The sequence below is a fragment of the Barbatula barbatula genome (assembly GCF_947034865.1).
Source record: "Barbatula barbatula genome assembly, chromosome: 18".
NCBI lineage: Eukaryota > Metazoa > Chordata > Actinopteri > Cypriniformes > Nemacheilidae > Barbatula > Barbatula barbatula.
In genome coordinates, this window is record NC_136781.1 from 1,261,039 (window position 1) to 1,286,377 (window position 25,339).

A 25,339-nucleotide genomic window follows, 5' to 3' on the forward strand; every position below is an offset into this window, starting at 1 on the left:
GAACAACAGCTCTGTGCTGCTTTATATTCTCAAATGGAGGTCGGAATGAAGCTCACAAGTTTAATAACAGAAATGATGGTCCATTAGTTTGTGTAGCTGTCAATAAATCATTTTAAAACCCAAACCTCACGATCGCATCAATGCCGTCTGCGTAATAATGTAGTTTGGACAGCGGAGCGGTCTGTTCAAGCCACTTGAGGTCACCGTGTTACTGTGATTTTACTTCCGTGGTTTATTACGCATGATGCAACGGCACGCACATCATAAAACATCAACATTTAATGTGGTTGTATGTCAGTATTTTCAAATGAATCATGGTTTCTCAGAAGAGTTTCTGATTGTTGGATGGACAGATGAATAACTGAATGTGCCGATGTTTGTGTGCGTTGTAGATCGGAGCTGAGGATCTCTCTGAAAACAGCTTCTGGGTGAAAACTAAGGAGGATCGCTTTGAGAACAAGGAGCTGCTCGCCAAACTAACGCTCACCTTCTCTACCCAAACCAAGAGTGAGTTTACCTGTCCAATCACATCACAGCAGCCACATCACTCCATCACACATTAAACCACTCTTTTTTATCTCTCTCTCTATCAATCTGCCTGAAAACAGCCTCTAAAGGTAAGAGACTTCCTCTCGCTCGGCGTCCGTGTTTGTTTCTTCCGAGACTCTCAGTGCGGGATGTAGAGGTCTCTATAGAGCGCAGCATCAGGACCAGTGTGTGCCATTTGTGTGTGTGTGTTTTGCATAGAGACCGAGTCTCATTAATCTCATGTCCGGGTCACATCTCAGCCAAAAACAAAACAGGGGACAATTATTTTTTTATCACTACCATTTTTGACAAACAAGCACATTTGACCTCAGATTCTTTGTATTTTGCTTTAAAATACAGAGTTAGTTGTGTGTAGAAAGTCTTGTTTTACATGACAAACATCAAAGAAAAAGCAGACACACCATACACTCTTCCGTCCGCCAGCTGGCAGTGCTGTCTCTAATTATTTAAAATAGTAAAACACTATTTTAAATTTGAGCATTTAAGTAATAAGAATGAAATACATCTCCAATATTCAGTGCCAATGAACCAAAACATTACTATAAATGTATAGATGTATACATGCGGAGTGTGACAGAAACCAGACTCAAACGGGAGGGCCAGATCTCCTCTTGCATATTAATCTGACACTGCTGCAACTACAGAGCGAATCGATGTAAACTGTGAGATTCCACGGCAATAGATAGATAGATAACTTGTGGGAATAGAAACGTGTTTTAGGTCTGTCCCGTGTTATTCTAGTGCTGGTTGATGTAAAAGACAATGGTCCTAAAAATAGATTCTGTTTTCTTTAAGGAAATTATAATTTCTTATTTCCTGTAGGGGTGAAATATGACCTTGACATGTTCTAGACAATTTTCATGAGATTCATATTTTTGGGTGACTGAAAGTCATACCCGTGAATAAAAATGAGCAAGATGCCAGTGTCAGGCATGTGTGTGTGTGTCCAGCCACCTGCTTTGTGTCCTCTGTGGACAGCCTTTACACTTTATTGCATATTTATATCTGATTTAATATACAGCAGTGTCGACTTTAACGAGGTGTGTGTGTGTGGTTTTGGGTCCGCACATATGTTTGTGCCCTTGAGAAAATGACCTTCAAATAGCGTGGTGTTGTCAGGCGACTGCCACGCACACACTGTGTTTTCTGTTTTGAATATGGAATATGAAACCTTGAAATGTCATCTTTGGCAGCTGTTTTCTTCAGGACCACCTGAGCTGTGCGTGTGTGTGCGCTGTCTAACTGACGCAGGATAACCTTTCTTGATATCTGACTGTAAATGAATGTTGCCCTTTTTAGATTTTCCATCTGTCTGATCCTGTCCATAAAACAAGTGTGTGTGTGTATGTGTGTCCTTGAGCTGCATGCTGTTGTTCTTTTCTGTGAGGCGGCCCATATCTATCTCTCTCACTTCCGGTGATCTCTCTCTCTCTAGCCAAGCGAAAGGATGCCATCAACAGCCCAAACTGACCTCTCACCCCATATCTCCTTCTGATGCCTCCTCTCTGTTGATGGTGAGGTTGTAGGTTCATGACCTCACCAGTGAGGTCAAAGTGCTGATTGTTGATGTAAGTCGACAGGACCTGAAGCGCAATATCTCTGTCTCTTGCCTTTTCTCTTTCTCTTTGGGTGTTTGTTCCCAACTGAACCAAATCTAGGATGAACTATTGATTTTTTAACATGATATCCAAGCCGGATTTCACGGTTGGTTTTTCTTTGTTGCTTTGAAGGAATAATTATTTTGTTCTTTTAATTGTCCTTCAAAACAAGACCGTGACTTCCAGATGATGTCGCCGATCTCTCATTACTCATCCCCTCCCCTCTAAGCACCTGTCCCGACTGTTCAGCATCCAATCAAATCCCTGCGGATGTCATTAAGTCCCGCCCTACATTCGTTCTCATTGAATATTCTGTTTCGCAGACTTCTTGACTTGACTGTAAATACGAGGTCTGAAGCTGAAGTTGTTTTTATTGTCAGGCAGAAGAGAGCACTTTGTGACATGAGCAGAATACAGAGGCTGTGTGTCTGACTGAACCTGCGCAATGAGAGAGAGAGAGAGAGAGAAGGGTGGAGAAAAAATAAGAGAGAGAGAGAGAGAGAGAGACAAAGAAAAAAATGATAGAAAACAGAGTAAGAGGTCGATACTGGAGATAGAACCCGAGCACAGATGGAGGGAATCTTTATTTTTTGCCAGTTTTTACACATTTGTGTGTGTGTGAGATTGAAGCTTGTTTTTCGCATTTTCTTTATTGCTGTGTGTGTTTCTGTGTGTTCTATTGATTGAATTTGTCTCTGTATGTCATCGTTAGTCTTTAATGTTTCTCTCAGACCGGTTGCCGGTCTGATTATCCCGTCTCCATGGAGATCATCCGCATCTCTGTGGAAAACATTTATGACACCTGCCAGCAGGTTTATCCGCCTCTCACCTCGGCACACACACACAAATGTATGTTTTATTTTCTCCATGAGTTTTATATTGCACAAACTGTATATTTTATATATACAGCCTAACCCAACTCTTAAACCTAAAGATTGTAGAAATTGGTTTGCACAAAATTATCCTTCTGTACAATTTATAAGCTTTTGTGCACGTGGGACTTCAATTTTGGTCCCCGCAATGACACGGGTCCCCATGAGTTGGTCTGCATTCAGGTTCAGGTCCCCACTAACTTATAAAACCAAGTCCACACACACACAAGTTCTCTTTGTATGTATATGTCGAACTCATTTATTATTTTTCTGTTACGAGTTTTTTTCTTCTTCATCTGGTCGAAAAAACATGAGCTTTATACGCAGAGTTTATGGATCAAAAACTTTTGACACTTGAAGACTATTTTGCTCCGTACCGTTTCAATATCCGGCATCATATCAATGTCACATCCCCAGCAGTCGGCCACGTCTAAACCCATCATAAAATCCTCTTCTGTTTTGGTCCTGATGGACCTTTAGGACACACACTGGTCGCATGTGCCGTGTTTGCCTTTATGTGTCTCTATCTTAATGTGCCGGCCATAAAATAATTCTCAGAATAGACCACCTGCTTCCATGATTCCCAAAAGCTCCCATATAAAGTCAGATCTTAATGTCCTCATAAAGCCGCAGGTTCCCTGAAGTGTGCTGATATGAACATGTCTGTTTATATGGCTTCATCTTTTCTCCATGGTGGGTTTGTGCCATTAACCGCAGCTTTACGGTTCCTCTGAGCCTTTGGTTGGTTTATATTGGAGGCGTTTTGTGCGACTCAGCTGGTGGGATGGAGGAAATTGCTTTGACTGGCCTATCAAAAGTAAAAGGACTTCAGTAATATCTTTGAAATGTTCTTGCTTTCGTTTTAATCGTCGCAGTATATCAGTGCCTCTGTGACACTAACTGGTTATGTGCTTGTGTTTGGACATTTTAGTTTTTCTGGTCTCAAACAGACTCGACTAATAAATGTGCTTTGTGCTGTAAAAAATGAGTTGCGTACTCCAAGCGTGCACAGGTCTGCCAAGCCGACACAATCTCACAGAAGTATAAGATTATAATGCGTATGGGTTTCTTCAATCTACCACATTCATTTCAGTGCCATCTGCTTCATTTCTACCTTTTTGTTTTTGTATGATTTACAACATATACAACTCGAGATTAGTCTAATTTACAAAAAATCTATGTGGATTTCTAAAATAATGATTATTTCACAGAAATGGAGGAACGTTGCGAAAGAGTGAGGACAGGTGGTCTGTGTTCAGTCTATTCTCCCTGGGTTTTGTGAAACGTCCTCGTGATGACAGTGATGATAATAGCCATAAATCACAGCCAGTGTCTCGGGGAGAGTAAATTACTAGTTGGATGAATTCTTCCCCTGCATGAAATTGTTGCTTTTAATGTTGAGGAATTTTGTGTTTACTAATGTGTTTAACTAATAGTCATTGAAGTTCTATTCATTTAGCATTTAACAATAGTTTTATTATAGTTAAAGTGTTGTTTTTGGCATATTGATAATCATTTGTATAACAATAGTTTTACTATATCGTGCAGTATGGTTAGTCTATGGTTACTATAGTAAAACCATTATTAATTTGCATTAGAGATTTCTGGGAAACATCAGTGGTGTTCACCTCATGTGGTTGCTAAGGTATTCTATGTTGCTATGCAGCTTCTCTGTTGTTCTAGGTGGTTGCTAAGGCATTGCTAGGTGGTTGCTAGGATGCTCTGTGTCTTTGTTATTGGCCTAAGTCTTGGGCTGCGTCCGAAATCACCTACTTCCATACTATATAGTAGGCGAAAATGAGAATGAGTCATAAATAGTACGTCTCAAACCTCAGAAATACTCGGAGTGTCTACTACTTCTGCCGAGATTCGTGAGTGTGGACACTTATCTATCCCATGATGCCACGGGAGCTGAGCAACAGTCAACATTCAAAAGTAAATCAAATAAATGAAGCGGAAAACTTTGAACGTCCATTTTTAATGTAAGTGACAATAAATGAATTTCTCGTGACAAAATTATGTTTTTTATCAACGCTCACGTGTAGGTTGTTGTTAATACGTCATGGGTCAAAGAGCATCGGATCACATGACCATAAAACATGGCGGACACAGTATGTATGAAATGTATTCATACCACCTCCACACAGTACTGTTTTAATGACCGATTGGTACTTATTCAAATTTAGTACGTACTGTCACAGTACTCAGCCTTGTTGACCTCCAAGTTAGAGTTTGTTTAGATAAATCAGTGAGTTTTGATGTGATGTGAGTGTCACAGAGTTTCTTTTTTGGTCCAGTGCTGTGTTGTATAATCAGATAAATGTAAAAATCACCAATGTTATTCATTTCAATTCAAAGTTATGTATATGACACTTTTTTACAATGTTGCAGTGTTTGAAATCAGCTTTACAGGAAAACAATTAAAGCTAGAATACATAGATGCCTAAGCAATTCTAAAATCGGCAGTCTCCCGGTGTGCTAGCCAACACGGCACTGTGGCGAGCAACCGAGCTCCAATGATGTGAATAAATCGGAGAAACCAGACTCAGCCGGGAGGGCCAGTTCTCCTGATGCATTGTTCGCTGCACTCAGTAACTTGATTAAAAGCTACGGAGTACGTGTTTTTGATAAAGCACTCAGTCAAACACAAAAACACTATCTAGTAGTTAACACAGGTGAACCGATTTATACCCTTCCAAATCCAAATTAAAAACCTCTTATTTCTTGTAAATAAACCCGTGTCGAGTCTGAGCTGTATTATTGCTGTTGATAATGCATTCAGCTCCAGTCTGCAGGTCTAATGGATGAACATCTGCAGATGTTTGAAATATCCTGGTGTTTTTGTTGCCGAGGAGAGGTCTCATCTCAGTAAAGGCACTGAATACATAATCTCGAGTCGTATTTTTTTTCTCAAGAGGTTAATGCACAGGCCACTAACACCGGCTGAGAGATGCTTTCTTCTCTGGATACCCACAACCCATATCTGCTTTACTTTCTTAAGTATTCCACATGCATCGTGAATCTCATCATGATTTGAAGATGTTTGCTTGTGTGTTTTTTGAGGATGGCTCTCGTAATGTGTTTATATGATGGAGCTTTAATGCTTTCTAGGAACGGAGCTCATGTGGGTCTATTTAATGCTCTATGCATTCGGAAAGCTAAAGTGCGCACTGTCAGTCTTTGTAAGCCTGTTTGCAGCCCGTTTCTGACCCTCTTCTCGCGTGGGGTTTCGTAACGCGCATGTTTGCGCGATTCTCCGTGCATTCATACCTCCTTTATCACCCTGAAACACATCTGTTCATTGGCCTCGTCGGTGCAACAGATTAGTGTGGCCGCCGTGTTCCGTTCCAGCATTCGTTTGCATGCGAATACAGCGTGTCCGCTGGAGTCACCGATATGTTTAATCTGCGCTTTATCTTCTGAAGATTAGCCACGTTTTGGAGAGGAGGAGAGATGTGTGTTTCTTTGTGATTTTTATATTCTCCTCCCCATTAAGAAGGACGACTGGAGAAACAGGGATGAGATATTTCTAAAGGGGATTTGAATAAACGTGGTTAATAGGCGAATAATTGCGAAAGCAGATAAATGGTGCGACCTGGCTCATGTCAGAGCATATCTGCACATATGTGTGTCTCTTACCATATGCACAACAACAGATGCCGTCATTTGAATGTGACCCAGTGATAGACACGCTCAGGGGAACGTTTGTGTCCCGAGGCCAGTTGTACCACCTTAATGCGTACGCTCTTCTAAATATTTTCACTATAAATGTTGTTGATGGTTCGGACCAGGTTTAAATATAATGGTGAATTCATTTACTGGTATCTCAGGAGTTTCATGTTTCGTTCTTGTGCTGAGCTCCTGGTGTGACCTTGAATGCCCTTGTAAAAGCAGACGTTTGACATCTGGAGTATTAAAGTGACGTGTTATTTTCTGCAGATGCCGAGATGTTGAGACGACACAAACACGCATCATTGACTAGAGATGGAAATGGTTTCTAAATGATATTTTTAACAGCACTACCCGCGAGCATGTGCTGGCGGTAATCTCACAGCGGAGCAAACGTTTGATGCTTCCAATAACTAGGAGACACCACGTCTTCAAAGTTACTGATGACAAGATATGCCACGCGTTCTCCTTTGGGTGGAATATCCGGGATGTGGCCCCGCATTCGGACGTTCACGCTTGTGCAATTAAATTAAACTGAGAGAGATGACACGGCTGCAAGATGATCTGATATTTTTGGCTTCGTGTTATCAGATATCATTAAAGTGTGAGAGTTAAACTATACTTTATGAACACTCACACATAATGGCACAGCGGCTTGCACACACGCGGTGAAACTCATTTGCATTTTCAAAGAAATTAAAGGCCCGTGCCTGAAGCTGATAGCTGCGCACGCTTTCTCTCTCCCTCTCAGACATTTCATATTATTTTTCCGTTTTAATCGCTGATTATGGTGTCTCACTCTCGCTCCGGGCCAAAACAGACAAAAAATAATTACGCGCTCGCAACCTCAGAACAAAACTCTCGCAGAATTGGAGATGTCAGACGCGTGGAAAGAAGCTTTTAAAGTCGACTCTAATTCAAACAACTTTTCATAGGAACTCGCATCCGGTTGCTTCACCTCAAAGAAACTTTTTCAATTTGAAGTGATTAAATTTCACATCAGTGCTCGGGCTGGATTTGTTTTAGTGTTTCTCTGAGCGTGTTTTTGAGTATTTCGATGGATTTTTAGGTAAATGTGCGCACGGAGTCAGGCTTGGTTAGTCTGCCGTAATGAAGTGACATTTGAACAGTTGTGGTATTTAAAGCGACTTATATTTCGAGCTGACCTTAATTCACGACCTTTAAAACAAAGGCTGCGTGTTAATTCTTTTGAGCTCTCGTGTGTGTAAGAGAGAGAGAGAGAGAGAGAGAGAGTGTGTGTGTCCTGGTTTTCCAGGCACGTTTAATTTTTCACTCGGCGTCTGTTGTTGTATGGAAATGCGTGTTGTTGTTCCCCTGCGTCTCATTTCCATGACCTCTTTCTCTCGTTTTCCTTTCCCAATTTCACCTGTATGTTTTCACCCCAACATTCATCATTTTCCTCCCTCCTCTTTTCCAGCAGCCGGTAACTTGTTTCCCTTTCATTTGTGCTTTTTAATGTCACATTGCCTCTCTCTCTCTCTCTCTCTCTCTCTCTCTCTCTCTCTCTCTCTCTTTCTGCTTTAAATTATTCTTCTTGGATATTACAGCTCGTTCAGTTTTTGGGCTTTAATCAGAGCAGCTTTGGCTCTTAATGCACGAGTCCTCCTGATATCCCCTGCAGATATTCATTCATTTTGTCCATTTAGAGGCTTTTTAACCTGCACTCCTCATCTCTGAATATTTAAAGAGCGCCTATTAAAAATACAGAGAGCGAGTGACGTGTTTCTGCTAACATCACTTTTACATTTATATCTAAAAACCCGACCCCTGTTTCTGCTCAATTATTCATAACCCACTTCTCCTTTTCAACTATCTGTTCCTCTCTCGTCTAACATCATCTGTCTATCTGTCTGTCTGTTATTGTAATGTTCGGTGTATACACTTGAGTGTTCGTCTTTTTACTTTATTACTCAATGTATGTTTCTAAACACCTATCAATTGTATTTACAGCCTTCTGCTTGTCTTGTTCTATATTTCATTCTAGGTATCTATATGTGTCACTTAACGATCCAAGCATCTCTATCTATTTTGTTTGTTTATAACTTATTAGTGAAGATTCGCAGTAATGTAAATAATGCCAGTTGCCAGCTTCACTTTGGCATTGCGGGTGTTTAGCGTGAACATTTTTCTTGATTTTTTTAAGAATCGAAATGAGTTAGTAATTTCGTATTTCTTCCCGCATGCATCGTTTGTTCTTGTGCTTGTTTTGACAGAGCGCTCGTCTCCTCCGTGGGTCATCGCAGCATCAACATCTTTTCTTCTCCTGGCCTTCAGAAGCGTTCGCTCGCTTTCTTAACAGCCATCTTTGAATTGTAATTAACTCCTCCGTTCACGAAGAGATTTCTACATCTCTTTAATGTCGCCGTTGTGTTTGATCAAAAAAGAGACGCGGCGAGGACGTGATCAAAGTGCCAGAGACTGCGATTGAAAGCGACGGACGAGAAAAAAATCTCGAAGGCGCAGAGATGAAACGGTGTGTAGAAGTGACAGATGAGAAAATAGAAACACGAGGGGGCTGGATAGACATGTTTTGAAGAAGAGAGGACTGTCCGTGTACGTAACTGTCATGGGTGACATGCATCTCCGCGTACGCGCTTGCTACTCTGGATTTGAAGCTTGACTTCACGCAAATGCGGAGCGACGGAGCGAAAGATCGAGGGCCGTTTTTATGCCTTTCTCACCCTGCCGTTCTTCTCTCAGCTCCCGTGGGTCTCGGAGAGAGAGAGAACGTTTTAGCACCAAACCACCACAATAACACATAGTCCCGCAGAGAACGAGGGGAGAAATGCACACGAGGGTTCTCCATGCCACTTAGATCTGAACTCGCAGATGCAGGAGATAAAGCAGGTTAATGCATCCTCTCCTGCTAGCTCTCCGTCTCGCTTCGCCCTGCGGGATGGACGGAGGAGAGTTCATGCATTCATTCATCGGGATGTTGAGTACCCCAACTGAGAGAGACAATTTGGGAATGTGTAACTGTATTGGTTTTTAGCTTCCTCCTCTCCTCAGTCTCTCGGTGTCACGGTTCGTAGGATTATTTTTCAAGTATATCTGGCCGAACTCGAAGTTCAAAGTAGTTTCCCAACATCACGTCAATATTTAAGTCTTAAATGGTGCTCTCAAGCTCTGATAAACAGAGATTACAGGCGTGTGTGATACTGTGTAAGACTTGTGTGTCGTGTCTCGTCTGCTTCTCCTTGATATCATTATGTGGCTCATGGACCGCGTCTGTCGGCTCATAATCCCTGTTATGTGGATTAATTAAAACTTTATACTCTGATCTGATTGGTTTGTTCGGCGAGTTGACCCACACACACACACACGCACTCTCTAAAGCTTGTTTAATAGCTGGATTACATTACGTCCAGGATTTGCTCTCTTGCTTAAAGTCCTAGAAACCACTCGGAACGATAGCGTCACCGTGGCAACCTGTTGCATCACGAGAGCGTTGCACGGTCAAGCATCACCAATTTGAGTTAATGTTGAAATACTATTCAATGGAACAATAATGATCTGGAGCATCCCGTGTGTGGGTGCGTGTGGCTCTTTCTTTCATGAAACAAGAGTGTGGGTGGCTCTGGTTCTTTCATTAGTTCTGTGCCTTAATATTTTAAGCCGGTGTGTAAAGGTTTTAAAGAGAGAAGTCTTGAAACTGTGTGCGCTGGGGTGAATATTTCAGGTGTGTGAGTATCAGAGTCTCATTATATCGAACCCTCAGGCCTCCAACAAACTAAAACTACACACGCCCTCTCGCTCGCTCTCAGAGTGTCTATCTGTTACTGTCCTTCATTATCTGTCTCCCTGAATTCTGTCCATCACTTGCTCCAATCAAACACATCTCAGTCCATGGAGAGGAAGAGTGTGTGTGTGTCTGTTATGGATTTGATTGTCAGCGAGTCCTGTTGGCTTTGTGTGTGTGTGTGTGTGTGTGTGTCTGTGTTTAATTGTGTGTGAGAGAGATTGATGTGATGTGATTCTGACAGGCTGTTATGATTGTGTCTTTAGTAATGTGAAATGAATCATGTGCTCGCTCCGGAGGTAAAGCATCTGTGCTCTCTGTCTCTCTCTACTGCTTCATGTTGTCATTAAAGCATTATTTATTTCTCATTAATTTTTCTACACAGTAAAGTTCACCATATTGTATGTTAGACATTTATGCATTTGGCAGACGCTTTTATCCAAAGCGACTTACATTGCATTATTCTATACATTTGTATCCGAGTATGTGCGATCCCTGGGGTTTTGCTAATGCATAAACCAATGAGCTACAGGAAAGACAAGCGCTGCGTCCGAAATCGCGTACATTATGAAAGTACGTACTGGTTTAAATGAAGTAGCTTCCTATTGACCTTTATATTCAAAACTATACAGTTCTATACAGTATGTGTGGGGGTAGTATGAATAGACCTACAGCGTCCGACATGTTTTTTGGTCATGTGACCTGAATGCTCTTTGACCCACGACGTATTAACAGCAACCTGTTCACTAGAAATCTCAGCGTTTTCTCTTAGCTGTTGTTGTTTTTGTACTGTTGTTCTGGGTCTTTCTTTCCTGTTTCAGTATTTCTAAGACTTGTACAGTAAATGTATCGATCGCTATTATCAAATATTTTCACATCGATCCACAAACTAACTCGTATTTTGATAAAGGGACAGTTATTTGGTTATTTACTCTCTGTATTAATCTGTTCTTCTTTCAATTCTGGGTACACACGATGCCAAAATAGCCCCCTAAAGTGATAGTTCCCCCCAAATCTAAATTCTTTGCTCATTTAATCAAAAGATATTTTGAGAAATGTCTCTGTGGTTTCGTGTTAATACAATGGAAGTCAGTTGAGGCCTAGTGTTTCCAATCGTTTGTGTTCTGCAGAAGAAAAAAAGTCATACAGGTTTGAAATATTTTTTGTCTATGGGAGAACTATTCCTTTAAAACTACCATTATACACTCAGACGAGAGAGAGAGAGAGAGAGAGAACATGAATAATACAGGCTGGTTTGAGGAACACGTGTTTTCTGGCTGCACTTTAATGCAAAAATGATTTCCAGTTGACAGCTGAAATTCACTTAACATCAAAAGATCTCTCTCACTTTTCCCCTCTCTCTTTAAACAGATGATGTTGTGTATTCATTATGCATACTGTGCACATTCACTGTATGCATGGGATTCCTAGATTGTCGAAATGTATATGATACTGTGTAATGTTTTGTATCCCATAATGCATTGTGCTTCGACCTTCTATCTCGTATGTCATCAGTGCAATTAAAAATGTCATCTGTCGTTCAATTGATTGGACTGCCAAAACAATTGGCTAGTTGCACAAGATGGCGGCGGTGAGCTTAGAGTCCGCAGACTCATTTACGGTCGTATAACACAATCGAGTTGTTTTGGCTTAACGAAGTACTCGGCAATGTAAAGAGGATCTGTCATATCGCTTGCTGTGTATATTACGATCTTCTTCTTTATTAAAAAAACACCCATATTTGCCGTCCCAAAATCCTCCTTTTCCCATACAGTGTTATTCTACCGGAAATGACTCTGCCGACTGCTGGCAACCCAAATACTCACCGGCGCCATCTTGTTCAACAAGCGAATTGTACTCAAATTATAGCTGATAACCGGATCACCCTTGTGAGGTTATATCATATATGAGGTCAGGTCTCGCACCATTCCAATATGGCGGACGACCTACGTATAGCGGCCCACAGACACCGATGCTTTGTTTAAAGTCACGTGATCCACGATTAGTCGACAGGATCAATTCGTGGTCGCACTTAATTGATTGGTTAGTACAGCCCCTACACTATATAGTTCAGAGTTTGTTAGTAATGGGTTGTGGACATAACCTCTGCGTCTAGCTCCGATCTCCGTCTCAGTGAGGGAGCGGGGGGGTAATTGCAGGGTCCGCTGTGATGGCAGCAATTAGCCGTTGATCAGACCTTTAGTATTCTTAACCACCGCAGACTCTCGGCAGGAGGTTGAGTGCGAGTGTGGGATCATTTTTAGCGCACACACCTCGAGACATTGTTCCTCTGAACTTCACGGTTGAATAATGGTTCTGTGATGAAGATCTTCACCCACACGGTCTTCATCATCATCATCGTCGGCGTCTGTCTGTAAATGGCCTCAGATGGTTGTGGGAGGAAAGCAGAGAACTTGCTGTCCACTGAAAAGAAAACGAAGAACAAATTGCAGTTCAGCGCCATCCCACAATTACAGATCATTCAGAGAGAGAGAGAGAGAGAGAGAGAGAGAGAGAGAACGCTCTGTTCATGCGTGGTCATGCGGACAATCACTAAAATATACCCTAGAAATGGCTTTAAAGATTTTTCAGACTAATGTGTCTTTGAAGGCGGCCGCCTGAATGTACCTCCATCATGTGCGATAGTTTGAGGTCGTTTGAAAGCCCGGTCGATTTTCTTCTTTCATTTTTCTTTGTTCATATTTTTTAGCTTTCATTTTAACACGGTGTAAACTCAGCAAAACCGACGGCAGATAGATAAAGAAGTATCCATAACATCTCTAGAATAGTTCATAATAGTTTATATTTAAGTGAAGGTTTAGTTCAGATGATGTGTGATGGGTGCACATCGACATGATTTACGATCTCTGTTGTTTATATTCCTTTAATAATCCTGTTGTGTGCGTGCGGTTGAGCATTCTTAATCCTCTTGTGTCTTTATCAGACAATCTCTCAACTGATTCTGTGACCTCCACCCCTCACCATCTTCAATGTATTTGTCTTTTTTTATTTCTGTGGTGTTTTTCATGTTGAACATAAAACATGTAAATGAGCAGCTCATGAATAACTTCTGTGTTTGTGGTGAAGGTCATCTGAAGGCCAGTGGCATGCTGGGATTGATTGTTTTTTTTATCTCTGTAATCATCTATATTTATTTGTCGTGCTGTAAATGGTTGTGGTGTCATTTCTACTCGATCTTTCATTGGATTCTCCTTCACCTCCTGCTGTTTGTTTGTTTCTCTCTCTCTCTCTCTCTCTCTCTTTCGCTCTCACTCCCTGATGACATTTCCTGTCAGGCGTCTCATTATTGAATCCCTTCAGATTACTGATTAAATCCACCTTCAGCAGATGCCCTTCTTTCTTTCTTTTTTTCTTTCTTTCTTTCTTTCTTTTTTACTTTCTTTCTTTTTTTCTTTCTTTCTTTCTTTCTTTTTTTCTTTCTTTCTTTTTTTCTTTCTTTCTTTTTTTCTTTCTTTCTTTCTTTCTTTGCCTGTCTAGTTTTTTTCTTTTATTAATTGAATCACTTTCTCTATATCTGTTGCTCTTTTCGGTCTTTAATATCCAATTGATGTTTTTTTTTAATTGTTTGTAATTAAAGAGAAAATCTCTTTCTCCCATTCTCTCTGTTATACATCGCCCTCTTTTCTCTGTTTTTGCACCCAAGGACACAGAGTATTTCTGTCTCAATGGTATACTCTGGACCACATCTCTGTCTCTCTCTCTCTCTCTCTCTCTCTCTCTCTCTCGCTAACACATACATTGTCACATTGATGGTGTCCATATTGATGATGTCGAAATACAGAAACTTCAAGACATGAATACACTTCAGAGGGAAGGTGTGTGTGTGTGTGGTCCTTTGCTCTAGTGTGATATCAGAAATATCATGCACAAGAGACCGAGAGACTGTGTTGGAGGAAGAAGAGAGAAAGAGAGAGAGAGATGATGTAAAGAGCGAAGGATGGAGAGACAGAGACAGAAAGAAGGAGCTTGTGTGTATATAACCAATTACCAGCCTGAGTCGCCTTCTTTCTCTCTTCCCTGTGTTTGATTTCAGCATGCACTGAATACGTGTGTTTGACTGTAGCTCCTCCCCCTTCCTGTGACCTCATTAGAGTGACCTCGTTAGAACCACGATATGGAGTGACTCTTAATTAAGACACCGATGTCCCTCTATCACAGACCAGAAGACAGAGATGCTTCACTGGACTCATAAACTAACCCGTTGATGTCTTTACAAAATGAAAGAGTTTTTCTGGCATGAAATCAGGCTTTTATCAGAAATCCAGCATGAAGTCATTTCCAAGTGCGTTCACGCTGAAGTGATGTGGTGTGTTTAGGGCGTATTCAACGTTAAATGTAGTGGTGTAAAAACGGAGAATCTAGTTTGACGCAAGTAACCTTCACCACTTACAGTAGTAGGCCTAAGTGCAATCCCTCCATTTAAAGGGTAAGTTCACCCAACAATTTACTTTGTGTGATTTCTTTTGACATTTTTTTGAGAGCTGAGATGGAGTGAGCAGAAGCAGAAACGCACAAAACCAGAAACCACTCAAACACAAAGATGAGCTTTTTGAGCATTTTCTGACATAGTTTGTTTGAAGGGTCTAGGTAAGCTTTTTGAGAAGTCTTCCTTTAATTTAAAGGGGACGTTCACCCAAAAATCATCTTCGAGTGATTTTTTTACTCACCCACATGATGTTAAACATGTTTAGAGAACTTCCGGCGTCTTCGGAGCGCTTGTTCTCTGCGTTGTGAGTCAGAGCACCGGCGTCCAATAGCGGCAAGCCCCATCCAGCGTACGTGCTCTCGTCCAAAAAGACGAGGAAGAAGCGCTCTCGTGAACACCCGCCATACACTGACAAGACTAATGAAAATATATCTTTTAAAATCTGTATTTTGATTTGTTTTTCGCACATAAAGCATTCTCGTCGCTTAAAAAAAATACAACCGCGCCACTATGAGCAGATTGACCAATTTAACCATGTCTTTAGTACTTTTGTGTACCTTTGCCAAAACTGACACCATGATGTCTATGAGGAGGCCTGGAAATCTCTCGGACGCACCTAAATATCTTCATTCGTGCTCCGAAGACTCCGGAAGATCTCCAAACATGTTTAACCTCATGTAGGTGAGTAAAATACCACACAAAGTTGATTTTTGGGTGAACTTCCCCTTTAAATAAAAGAAACCCTTAGCTAGACCCCTCAAACAAACCATATCGGAAAATGCCCAAAAAGCTCATCTTTGTTTGTGTGTGTGTGTGGTTTCTGGTTTTGTGCGTTTCTGCTTCAGCTCACTCCATCTCAGCTCTCACGTCTGACTGCGTCCATGTGTGTACGGCGGTTAGCTGCAGGTTTAAAGTTTTATAAAGCTGTCAGATTTCAGTGCTCATTTCAGCAGTGAAGCTGACAGCGTGTGAGAGAGCTGGACTTCAGCGCTGTGACCTCACAGACACACACTTTACCGGCCACAACACGAGCAGCACGGTTGTAGTTCACACACCTTTACCACAGTATCGGAAACAGGCTCGCGTCTATCTGCAATCTCTGAGTTTGTTGAATGAATTGCTGGTTGTTTTGTGTACTGTAGTGTTTTTTTTTCTGTTCATGTATAATTTTCAGTATGATGATCATGTTATTGACTGGTTGTGTGTATACATACGCATTCAAGTCATCCCGTACCCATTATTATAACTAAAAACATTTCTGACACATCTGAACATCTGCCATTCAGACATCAACAGAGACAAGGCCCGGGCTCCTGTTTGTGTGTCCGTGTAAAGATGTTGTGTTTGACTTTGTCTTTGATTTCCCTGTAGATTTGAGTAATTTAACATCTGTATATCCTTTAAAGTGATCTATAGAGCAGATGAAGTATTCCTGATCCAGTTTAAACACAAACACACACACAGCTTTTCTCTTCATGGTTAAGAAGATTTGACTGACAGATGTTCAGATTTGTCAAATATGTGTTTGGTGTTGCGTCAATAACATGTTCATGTTCTTACTGTCTGTTTTTTTCAGAGCGTTCGAGGTGTGTGTGTGCGTGCGTGTTGACCTTTGGCTCGGCCTGAAGACTGTAGATGTAGTGAATTACAATCATGTTATAAGAACAAAAGTTGTTTAAAGTTTGTTGTTTAACTTCCATAAGAAAGTGTGAGTGATGTCTGGGGTATCTGAGGAGGTGTCCGGGTGTTCTGGATCAGATTTATTTTGATATGTTATTAAAGTACGAAGTTCTGGCTGTTTGTTTACCGTAAGTGAAAAAGTCATGTAAGTCTGAATAATATTCTGGCTCTCACTGTAGATATGGATCTGGACCTTCTATAATCCCTTCTTAGTCTAGGGGATTTAGTTCCCTGAAGCGCATATCAGATTGTTTAGAAAGTATAAGCACACCTCTTCAGACGTGACTTGAGAATCAGACACGTCTGTCCTACAGACCTGGGATTTGTTCAAGTCGATAACCTCACATATGTCACCCTGGAGCACAAAACCAGTTTTAAGTAGCACGGTTATATTTGTAGGAAGTAATACATTGTATGGGTCAAAATTATAGATCTTTCTTCTGCCAAAAATCATTAGGATAATAAGTAAAGATGTTCCTCGAAGATGTTTAGTAAATTTCCTACTTTTGTGCGTGGAACGCAAACAAAAATGGCTGGAAACACACCTACAAACTTCACTCCACTCTTAAGGAATTACCAGGTCAAGTTTGGTATCTGTCTGAAGAGCCCATGGAGAGCAACTTTAAAGGCATTTATTTCATTATTTCAGATTCCAGAGTTTTACATAGTTGTATCTCGGTCAAGTATTGTCCTATCCAAACAAACCATACATCAGATTTTTTAATCAGCTTGATTTTATAAATCCCAATTTCAAACTGACCCTTATGACTGGTTACGTGATCCAGGGTCACATACGTGATCTCTCTATTTATTTACTGCCATTAATGTACAAATGCAGTGGCCTTTAATGACAAAAAACAACGAGAACAAGAAATAATTTGGGACAAAAACCATCGATTCATGCAATAGCCTCACAAGTACAATTTAGCTTGTTTCCCTTTAATGCATCATACAGTATAATAATCATTGTGTATGATGCATGGCCGGTTCTCTCTCATATCTGTCGCTCGCTTGTGTGTCTCTCTCTTTCTCTCTCTCCCACCCTCATCTCTCTTTCGTCTCTCTTGGAATAGTTTTTATTCTGTATGGTCAGTGAAGGAGGCCACTTCCCTCGAGGATGGAGAGAGAGATAATGTGCTTCTGGAGGTCAGGCGAGTGTTGGCGGGTCTGCTGTGTTTAATTGGATGGTCCGCTGTGAACTCCAGCACAGAAAGGGGTCAAACAAACCAAACCATCACAGCCAGAGCCCTCAGGAGACCGCTGACAGCACGCTGGCCCTGTGTGTGTGTGATGGTTTTCTGTCTTAAGACACACAAAATATATGTGTGTGACTTAATGAGAGGTTTATAAATAACACAGACTGAAGCTTTTCTCATCATTTCTTCACCTTAGTTTGATTCAAACGTGTGTGACTTATTCTCTGTGAGAGAGAAGATGATGCAAGACGACAGAATTTTCAATACAGTTATATAGTTATAAATAGCCTCTCAAGTCGTATACTGTAATACGGCAGAAACAGATGAAAATGATCTCTCTTTACCCGGCTTGCGACGATATGACGCTGAGTAAATGATAACAGAATTGCACTCGAGAGAAATACTTCTTTATCGTTTGATCGTGAAAATTGCTGTCAAAGTCTGCATGCACACACTTACGCTTTCCTTGAGTTGACGTTGATGTTTGTGTGTGTGTGTGTGTGTGTGTGTGAGATGGAATCTGAACCGATGGCGTGTGTATGCAAGTGTGTATCTGTAGGGCAGACTCTGGGCTGGTCTGTGATTTGTGTGTGTGTGTGTCTTGGCATCTCTGTCTGGTTTAGCAGATCGGGTCAGACCCCTGAAGTCACACCCACAGCAGAACAAGAGAGAAAAAACGCATCTTTGCCTTCATGCAACAGAAGCGCTGCTACAGAGAGTTGGTGATGTAGATGTGTTGTTTCTCCCTGGGCTTAATTCAAAAATCACAAGTACATCTGTATAAATAGTTAGTGTGGTATTTGCTTTTGCATTCAGCTCAGTGTGTTACCTGGAGTTTGTAATCCAGATCACACGCTCCGCATCCTTAAATGCAAGATAAGCATCTCTCATGGATGAAAGCGTTAGGATGCACAGATGATGTACTGCTTGTGACGGTTCTCGTTTAACATGCATGACCAAAAATACTGATATCAAGTCAATTGAAGATCCAAACACCCAATAGGATTTTGAGTGACGTTCTGCGGAACTGTTTTCAAATGTATGCATGGATGTTGTGGTTAAAGTGTATGAGTTGGGAGGCAGCTGGTGTGTTTTATCATCATGTGTCAAAACATCTGACCACCTGCAGAACATTTAATAGTGAGTTTGTGTCATTTTCTTTATCGCCAAAGACAGGCAGACTATGACAGATTGAGCACAATCACTTGTGATATTCTTCTTCCGTCAAAGCGCATTCGTATCTCACACGATACTTGACTGTACTCCGTCAACATCTAGCTTTAACTCATTTGTTTTGTCTTTTTTGATTTTAAGACCTTTCTTTGCTGTAGTTCTCTCTCTCCACCACTAGAGGGCATGTCATTGTGTTCGTTTACAGTATTATACAGCGAGTGTAACAGGCTGTGTAATTGCATGTGGGAAATATAATCAGGTTTATGAACACACACACACGCACACATTGTGTCCTGTCACAACACTGACCACACAAACCCCTGTTGGAAGAACCATGTGTGTGTATGTTTTATTCATTGCCTTGAGCATGTGTGTTTGTTTATTGAAAGACGTGTTTGCTCAGATGTGGGTCGATGTGTTTTTTTGTTCCTCCGGTGTGTGCGACATTCATATTCGTGTGCCCCGTCACCTCTGCATCTTATCCTTCAGAACATGTTTGTGTGTTTGAGGCTGTGTGTGTGTACAGGCTCCCCAGAGCTATGAGCTGTGAAGGAGGAACGGATTGAGACGGAGCCATAGATGTGTGTGTGTGTGTGTGTGTGTACTGTAATTAGGTTGTTATAATTGCTGTAGTAAATCTTGAAGTGCGACGTGTGTGTGTGTGAGCGGATAGAGCATTGATTTAAAATCATTACTGTGTGTGTTTGTGTGTGATGAGTTCATAATCTATCTGACCATTCCTAGGAGTTAAAAAATGATTGTGTTCAGCCGCAGATGTGTGTGTGTGTCTGATCAGTAATTCAGGACGCACACTTTTTGTGCGTCACAGCCTCAGACCTTCATGGCCAGAGGAGCAGAGAGAACACACACACACACACACACACACAGCAGAGGTCACTTGGTGCCAAAGTCTCAGTCAAGAAAACTAATTCAACTTTATTTATCAAAATTACTTTATCAGTCTTTCTCTGTCATTTGACAGACGGTCACTTTACCATCTGCTCTTTAATTTAAGCGTGTGTGTGTGGGGGGGGTAATCTGAAATCTCATGCTATATGACTTTTTTCTTATTTCAATATTCCATTATAAATCAGTGTAAACCGTCTTTATTCCAGTGCTGCAGTTCAAGGTTGTTCCAATAGATGGCGCTGTGACTCCACAAATGGATTGAAGCCATATAATGTATTGAATTAAATGCACTCAAGATACACACTTATGCTTTCGGACAGTAACGCATTCATGTTAGTTTAAAATTTGAAATAAAAAAAGAAAGCGTTAACTTGAAGTATACAGCGTTTTACAGAGATTACAGCTTTTAACTGAACGTTTATTGGTGTTTTGTGTTGTAGATTTATTTTGATCTGATATAACGCTTAGATCTTGTGTTGTGATGCTTCAATGCTTGAACGCATAATACTCTTTAATTCATGTGAACATGGGAATACATGTGCACCATATTACTTTATGATTTGTAAATAAGATATAAGTATAGATTGTGTATGGAATTCAGGTACTTAATACTTTACTAAATATTATTAGGGTATTGCCATGCCTCAAAATGTGGTGTCTATGCCTTTTTTATTAGTGTGTCTAAAAAGCATGTGCAGTTATATAGTTAAATCACTACAAAACGTAATTATTATAAGGATATATAAAAAACATGTAATGTCACGGTAAATAAATAATATTTTTTATTCTTTTCTTTTTCTTAAGCATCATAAAATGTGACATTCATTTATATTTAATAATAATAAAACATTTTTACTCCATTTCCAGTTTACAAAATGTAACTTTTTTGTGCTCATTTAGTTCACATAAAAAAGAGCGTTTTTTCCAAAGGTTGTTTGCATTGTTTTGCGATATTTTAAATTGAATGTAAACTGTTTTAATGTAAAATATTTCGTTTCAATATTTGTCGGCTGCAGTTACACTTTTCATGCACCAGGGGTGCGCAAGTGAGCACACTGTAAACCCCGCCCCCAGGCCATCCCCCTCAGCTTAGCCCTCCCATTTCCTGTCCTGCTCCCCTCCCCCTTCACACCACACCCTGCCATCTGGCACTGAGTCACCCCTCCGCTCACTCCCCCCATCCTCATTCCTTCCTCTCCACACAAAAACAGGATGAAGGGGCCCTTTCAGCTCCAAGGTTACCCCCGGCAACCAGGGTCTTGGAAACTTCCCTACTACACACACACACACACACACATGGACATTTAAAGTTTAAAAGGACGCCCATCAGCTGCTGCTGTCTTTTGTGTTAAAAGCCCCAAACAACCACCACCTGTCCTTCGTCTCTAGCATCTGTCCCTCTTTCTTTTCTTTTTCTCTCTTTTCATTTTTTTGTCTCGCTCTTTTACAACTCTTCCCGAGAACTTGGCGTTCCTGCAGTGAGATTGTTTTCTGTAAGGTTACTCAAGTATTCAGTGTGTGTTTACAAACGAGTGCAGTCTAAGCAACTAAAGAAAAAACTTTCTTTCGTTTAAACGTTGGAGCATGAAAGTGTTTTCCTCTGTTTGAAAATGTATTTTGACCAAAAAAATATTGATTCTTTCTCCAGTTCTTGCTCGGTCAGATGGAGCCCTGAGCACAGCCACTAGAGGCGCCATCACTCCACCAAAAACTTTACAGAACAAAGGAGTCCGTCATCCCTCTGTCTCTAGATTAAAAATAGTCCCTAATGAAAGAAGGAGAGAGATAAAAGAACAAAGTTTCTCTTTGTTAATGCAGATTGTTTGTAGGTTCTGTGTGGTTTACTGATGTGGTGGAGTTCAATGGATTTCAAATGCCGGGCACGTCTCTCTTTCTCTCTCGCACATTCTCCTTCTCTCCCTGACCCTCCACACTCATAAACTTTGCCTTGTATAGGAAACGAGAGGAGTGTGTGTGTGTGAGAGAGAGAGAGATGAAGTGTGTGGAGTTCCAGTAACTGCAGACATCATGTCTGTGGCTCACGCTAAACTAATAAACAGAGACGGGCAGAGAACACCATGATTTTCATGTAACGCAGATAGAGCAGACAGAAGAAGAATGTGGAAAAGACAGCTGGACACGTACAGAAATAACCACCGATTCTCTGCGGGTGTGTGTATTTGTGCGACTCCATCAGCAGAAGACAAACGTAGACCCGGAGACATTTTTATGAATCCTAACGGGAAAAGCGGAAGTTTTATGGGGAAAAACACAATTCAATAGGACCTCATTTAAAGAGCAAAATAAAGTTGTGTGTAAGTTGAGCAGCAGTGAACTGAAAGGAATAAAGAAAGGCGGATGAAAGAGAAAAAGTGAAATAGCCGCAGGACTGAGGCTTTGAAACGGCTATGGAAAAATACAAAAGACTTGTATAATACAATCCAGAAACAAAAACAATAAAGAAGGTTGTGCAATGCATTCCTGACACACACACACACACTTGTATGTTAATGTAACACAGATGTGTTTGTGTTGCAGTTCTCGTGTGGACCAGCAGAGGTGCCATTGCCCTATAAATGATTTTAAAATCTCATCTTTGTGTGTGTGTGTGTGTGTGTGTGTGAGAGAGAGAGATAGAGAGAGAGAATCCAGCAGCCATTTTGAGCACAGATCCCATTTTATGAATTGCCGGCAGAGAGCTAATGGTTGTCTCTCTCGCTCGCTCGCTCGCACGCACACACACACACACACACACACACACACATTCTGGTCAAATTGTGCTATTGATGGATTAGTATGATTATTACTCTCTTTCTCTATTTTTGTTTCTATTTGTTTGCCGGAGCTCGGAGTCACAGATAGATATTTTAATGTTAGTTCATTTCTGTCGCTTCATTGTTCTGATGACGTGCACCAGGGTACCAAAGCTATGGACTTTTGAGTTTGGATTCATCTGGTGTAATTGTAGTATGATTTACAAATAAAACCATTTGAATTTCTTCATAAGTGAATGTGAACAGGCATTGGTTTGAGCAAGTGTGTTAAAAGAAGAGTAAAAGTGAGTGTGTGAGAGACAAAGAGCCAGTGAGTGTGATTTTTGTGTGTTTGCGTGCGTGCGTGTGTGTGTAATGTAATCCAGAACTGCTTCACTCTCTTGAGCGTTTCCATATGCTGCTGTAACTCAATACACACAGATGCCGGGCATGAATGTACTGCTCGGAAATAAAGTACAGAAAGAAATAAAAAATGAGTTTGAAAGGAGGTTGAGAATGGAGGAGAGAGACTATTAACCCTCAGAACACACTGAACAGAATGAAAGAGGTGGCAGCATATGGACGGGGATCAGAATGAGTGATAAAGGTCGAATGAAAGAACCAAACTCCACAGAGAAGCGAGAGGATTCTCTTTATCCTGAATGTGAGGAGATTCATTCACACGAGACACTATGACACGCACAAGATTGTGCTCATACACTGTGTGTGTGTGTGTGCGTGTGTGTGTGTGCCCATTCGTGTGTGTGCTGGAGAGCCATTAGAAGTGTGAACTTTAGTCTTCTTGTTTCATCAAAGCAGCGAGGCGTTTGACTCTTGACCCTGAGCCTCTGACCTCTTCCTGTGTTTCACTCACACTCTCTTCAGAAGATCAGATGCCGACACTCAAAAATAAATGTTTCGGTTTTTGCTTTGGCTTGAAACATTGAACCGAGAGCACTTCTTGATGATTTTTCTCACTGTCGTAGGATACTTTGAATAAAAGCGTCTCCTAATTGCCTAAATGTAAATGTAATGCAAATGACTTGCCTCTGAGGTCCTGCAGCATGAGAAATGTTATTTAAAAAAAGTGATTTTTATATAGAAGGTGGAAAAAACTGAATTGTTTTATAGATATTAGTATAAGATGGAAGTATAAATGAAGAGTTTGGTTCCAAAATGATGTAACTCTGGTTTGTTTTGATTTGAGCCATAATAACAGTTAACTAACACAATAAAACATGGTTTTTGATCTCATTTTGGAACCAAACTCTTCAAATGTACTTCACGTATGTCGTGTGAGTGCAGGACATCACTGACCGCTTGATGTCACCTCAAAGGATTTCAAAACTTATTTTGATGAGGACCGCAAATGACTGAGACGTGTGTCAGGGATATACAGTTGAGATCAATCTGGTTAGAAGTGCTGCTTTTAGTTCACACACGTGTTTACAGTCACCCGCTCATTTCTGTTTCTGTGTGTCCAGCTAAGAAAGACCAAGACACGACTGATGAGAAGAAAACTGCACAGAAGAAGAAAGTGAAAGAGTTGAAGGTGCTGGACAGCAAATCCTCCCAGAACCTCTGTGAGTAACAGCTGTGTGCATGTGTGTGTTTAACGGGTCATTTATAACGTATTATATTGACTGAGAACTGGATGTGTTGCAGCTATTTTCCTGGGTTCGAACAGACTGCCCTATGAAGAGATGAAGAATGTCATTCTGGAGGTCAATGAGAAGGTTCTCTCAGAAAACATAGTGCAGGTATGGAACGTGTATGTGTGATTTGTCTCGAGACTGTACTACTTGTAGACCACTTCAGAAAACGTAAGCAACGCTGGTCCAGACGAACTTCCTGTGTCAGTTTTTTAACGCTACACAAACTATTGAACAAAAACATGCAACAGAAGATCTATAACCGAATCAAAATGGAAATCTTCAAAATGCAATAAAGAAAAATAAAACCAGAAGCGCTTGTGGACCTGTGTTTTATTCTGGTGAAGTGGTCTATAAAGGTCAGTTAAGCTCATTTAATCAAAACCCTTATAGAGGCTAAACAGACTGTGCTTTGATATTTCTATGTGTAAGTGACCACTGCTATGATTGGCCATTGTGTCGTTTATTGGACAGGCCAGGTTTCCAAATACTGAATGTATGTTAATGCGTAAATATAAAAATGTTATTAAAGAGGAGTTTTGACAACGTCACCGTGTCTTTTGTTTCAGAGTTTACTGAAGCTTCTGCCGGAAGAGGAGCAACTGAATACGTTATCCGCGTTGAAGGATGAGTACGAGGAACTCGCTGAGGCCGAGCAGTTTGGAGTCGTGGTGAGAAATGAACAGCCACACGCATACTGACCGTCACAAACAGACCTTTACACATCACACACAATTGAACATTTATCCTATTTTGAATATAATGGGAGCAATGGCTTACGATCCTAACAATGTGATCTCTCCCCGTGTGTGTTCAGATCAGTTCAGTCAAGCGCCTGAAGCCTCGTCTCAGCTCCATCCTCTTTAAGCTTCAGTTCGATGAGCAGGTGAATAACATCAAGCCGGATGTGGTGTCCGTGACCGCCGCCTGCGAGGAGCTCAGACAGAGTGAGAGCTTCGCCAAACTGCTGGAGATCACGCTGCTGATGGGAAACTACATGAACGCCGGCTCACGAAACGCCAAAGCGTTCGGGTTCAGCATCAGTTATCTGTGCAGGGTGAGATGCGGTGTGATCAATGTG

At 41.0% G+C, this 25,339-nt stretch overlaps 1 protein-coding gene across 1 annotated transcript in view; it reads left to right on the forward strand.

Annotated features, from left to right (window-relative positions):
- The window catches only part of diaph1 (diaphanous related formin 1), a 58,264-nt gene that overhangs the window by 27,701 nt on the left and 5,224 nt on the right, over nucleotides 1–25,339 (forward strand). Inside the window, exons 16-20 of the mRNA XM_079479419.1 lie at nucleotides 393–507; nucleotides 24,091–24,189; nucleotides 24,272–24,366; nucleotides 24,828–24,929; nucleotides 25,076–25,315. Coding sequence (XP_079335545.1) covers nucleotides 393–507; nucleotides 24,091–24,189; nucleotides 24,272–24,366; nucleotides 24,828–24,929; nucleotides 25,076–25,315 — 651 coding nt within the window. The remainder of the gene's footprint in view (nucleotides 1–392; nucleotides 508–24,090; nucleotides 24,190–24,271; nucleotides 24,367–24,827; nucleotides 24,930–25,075; nucleotides 25,316–25,339) is intronic.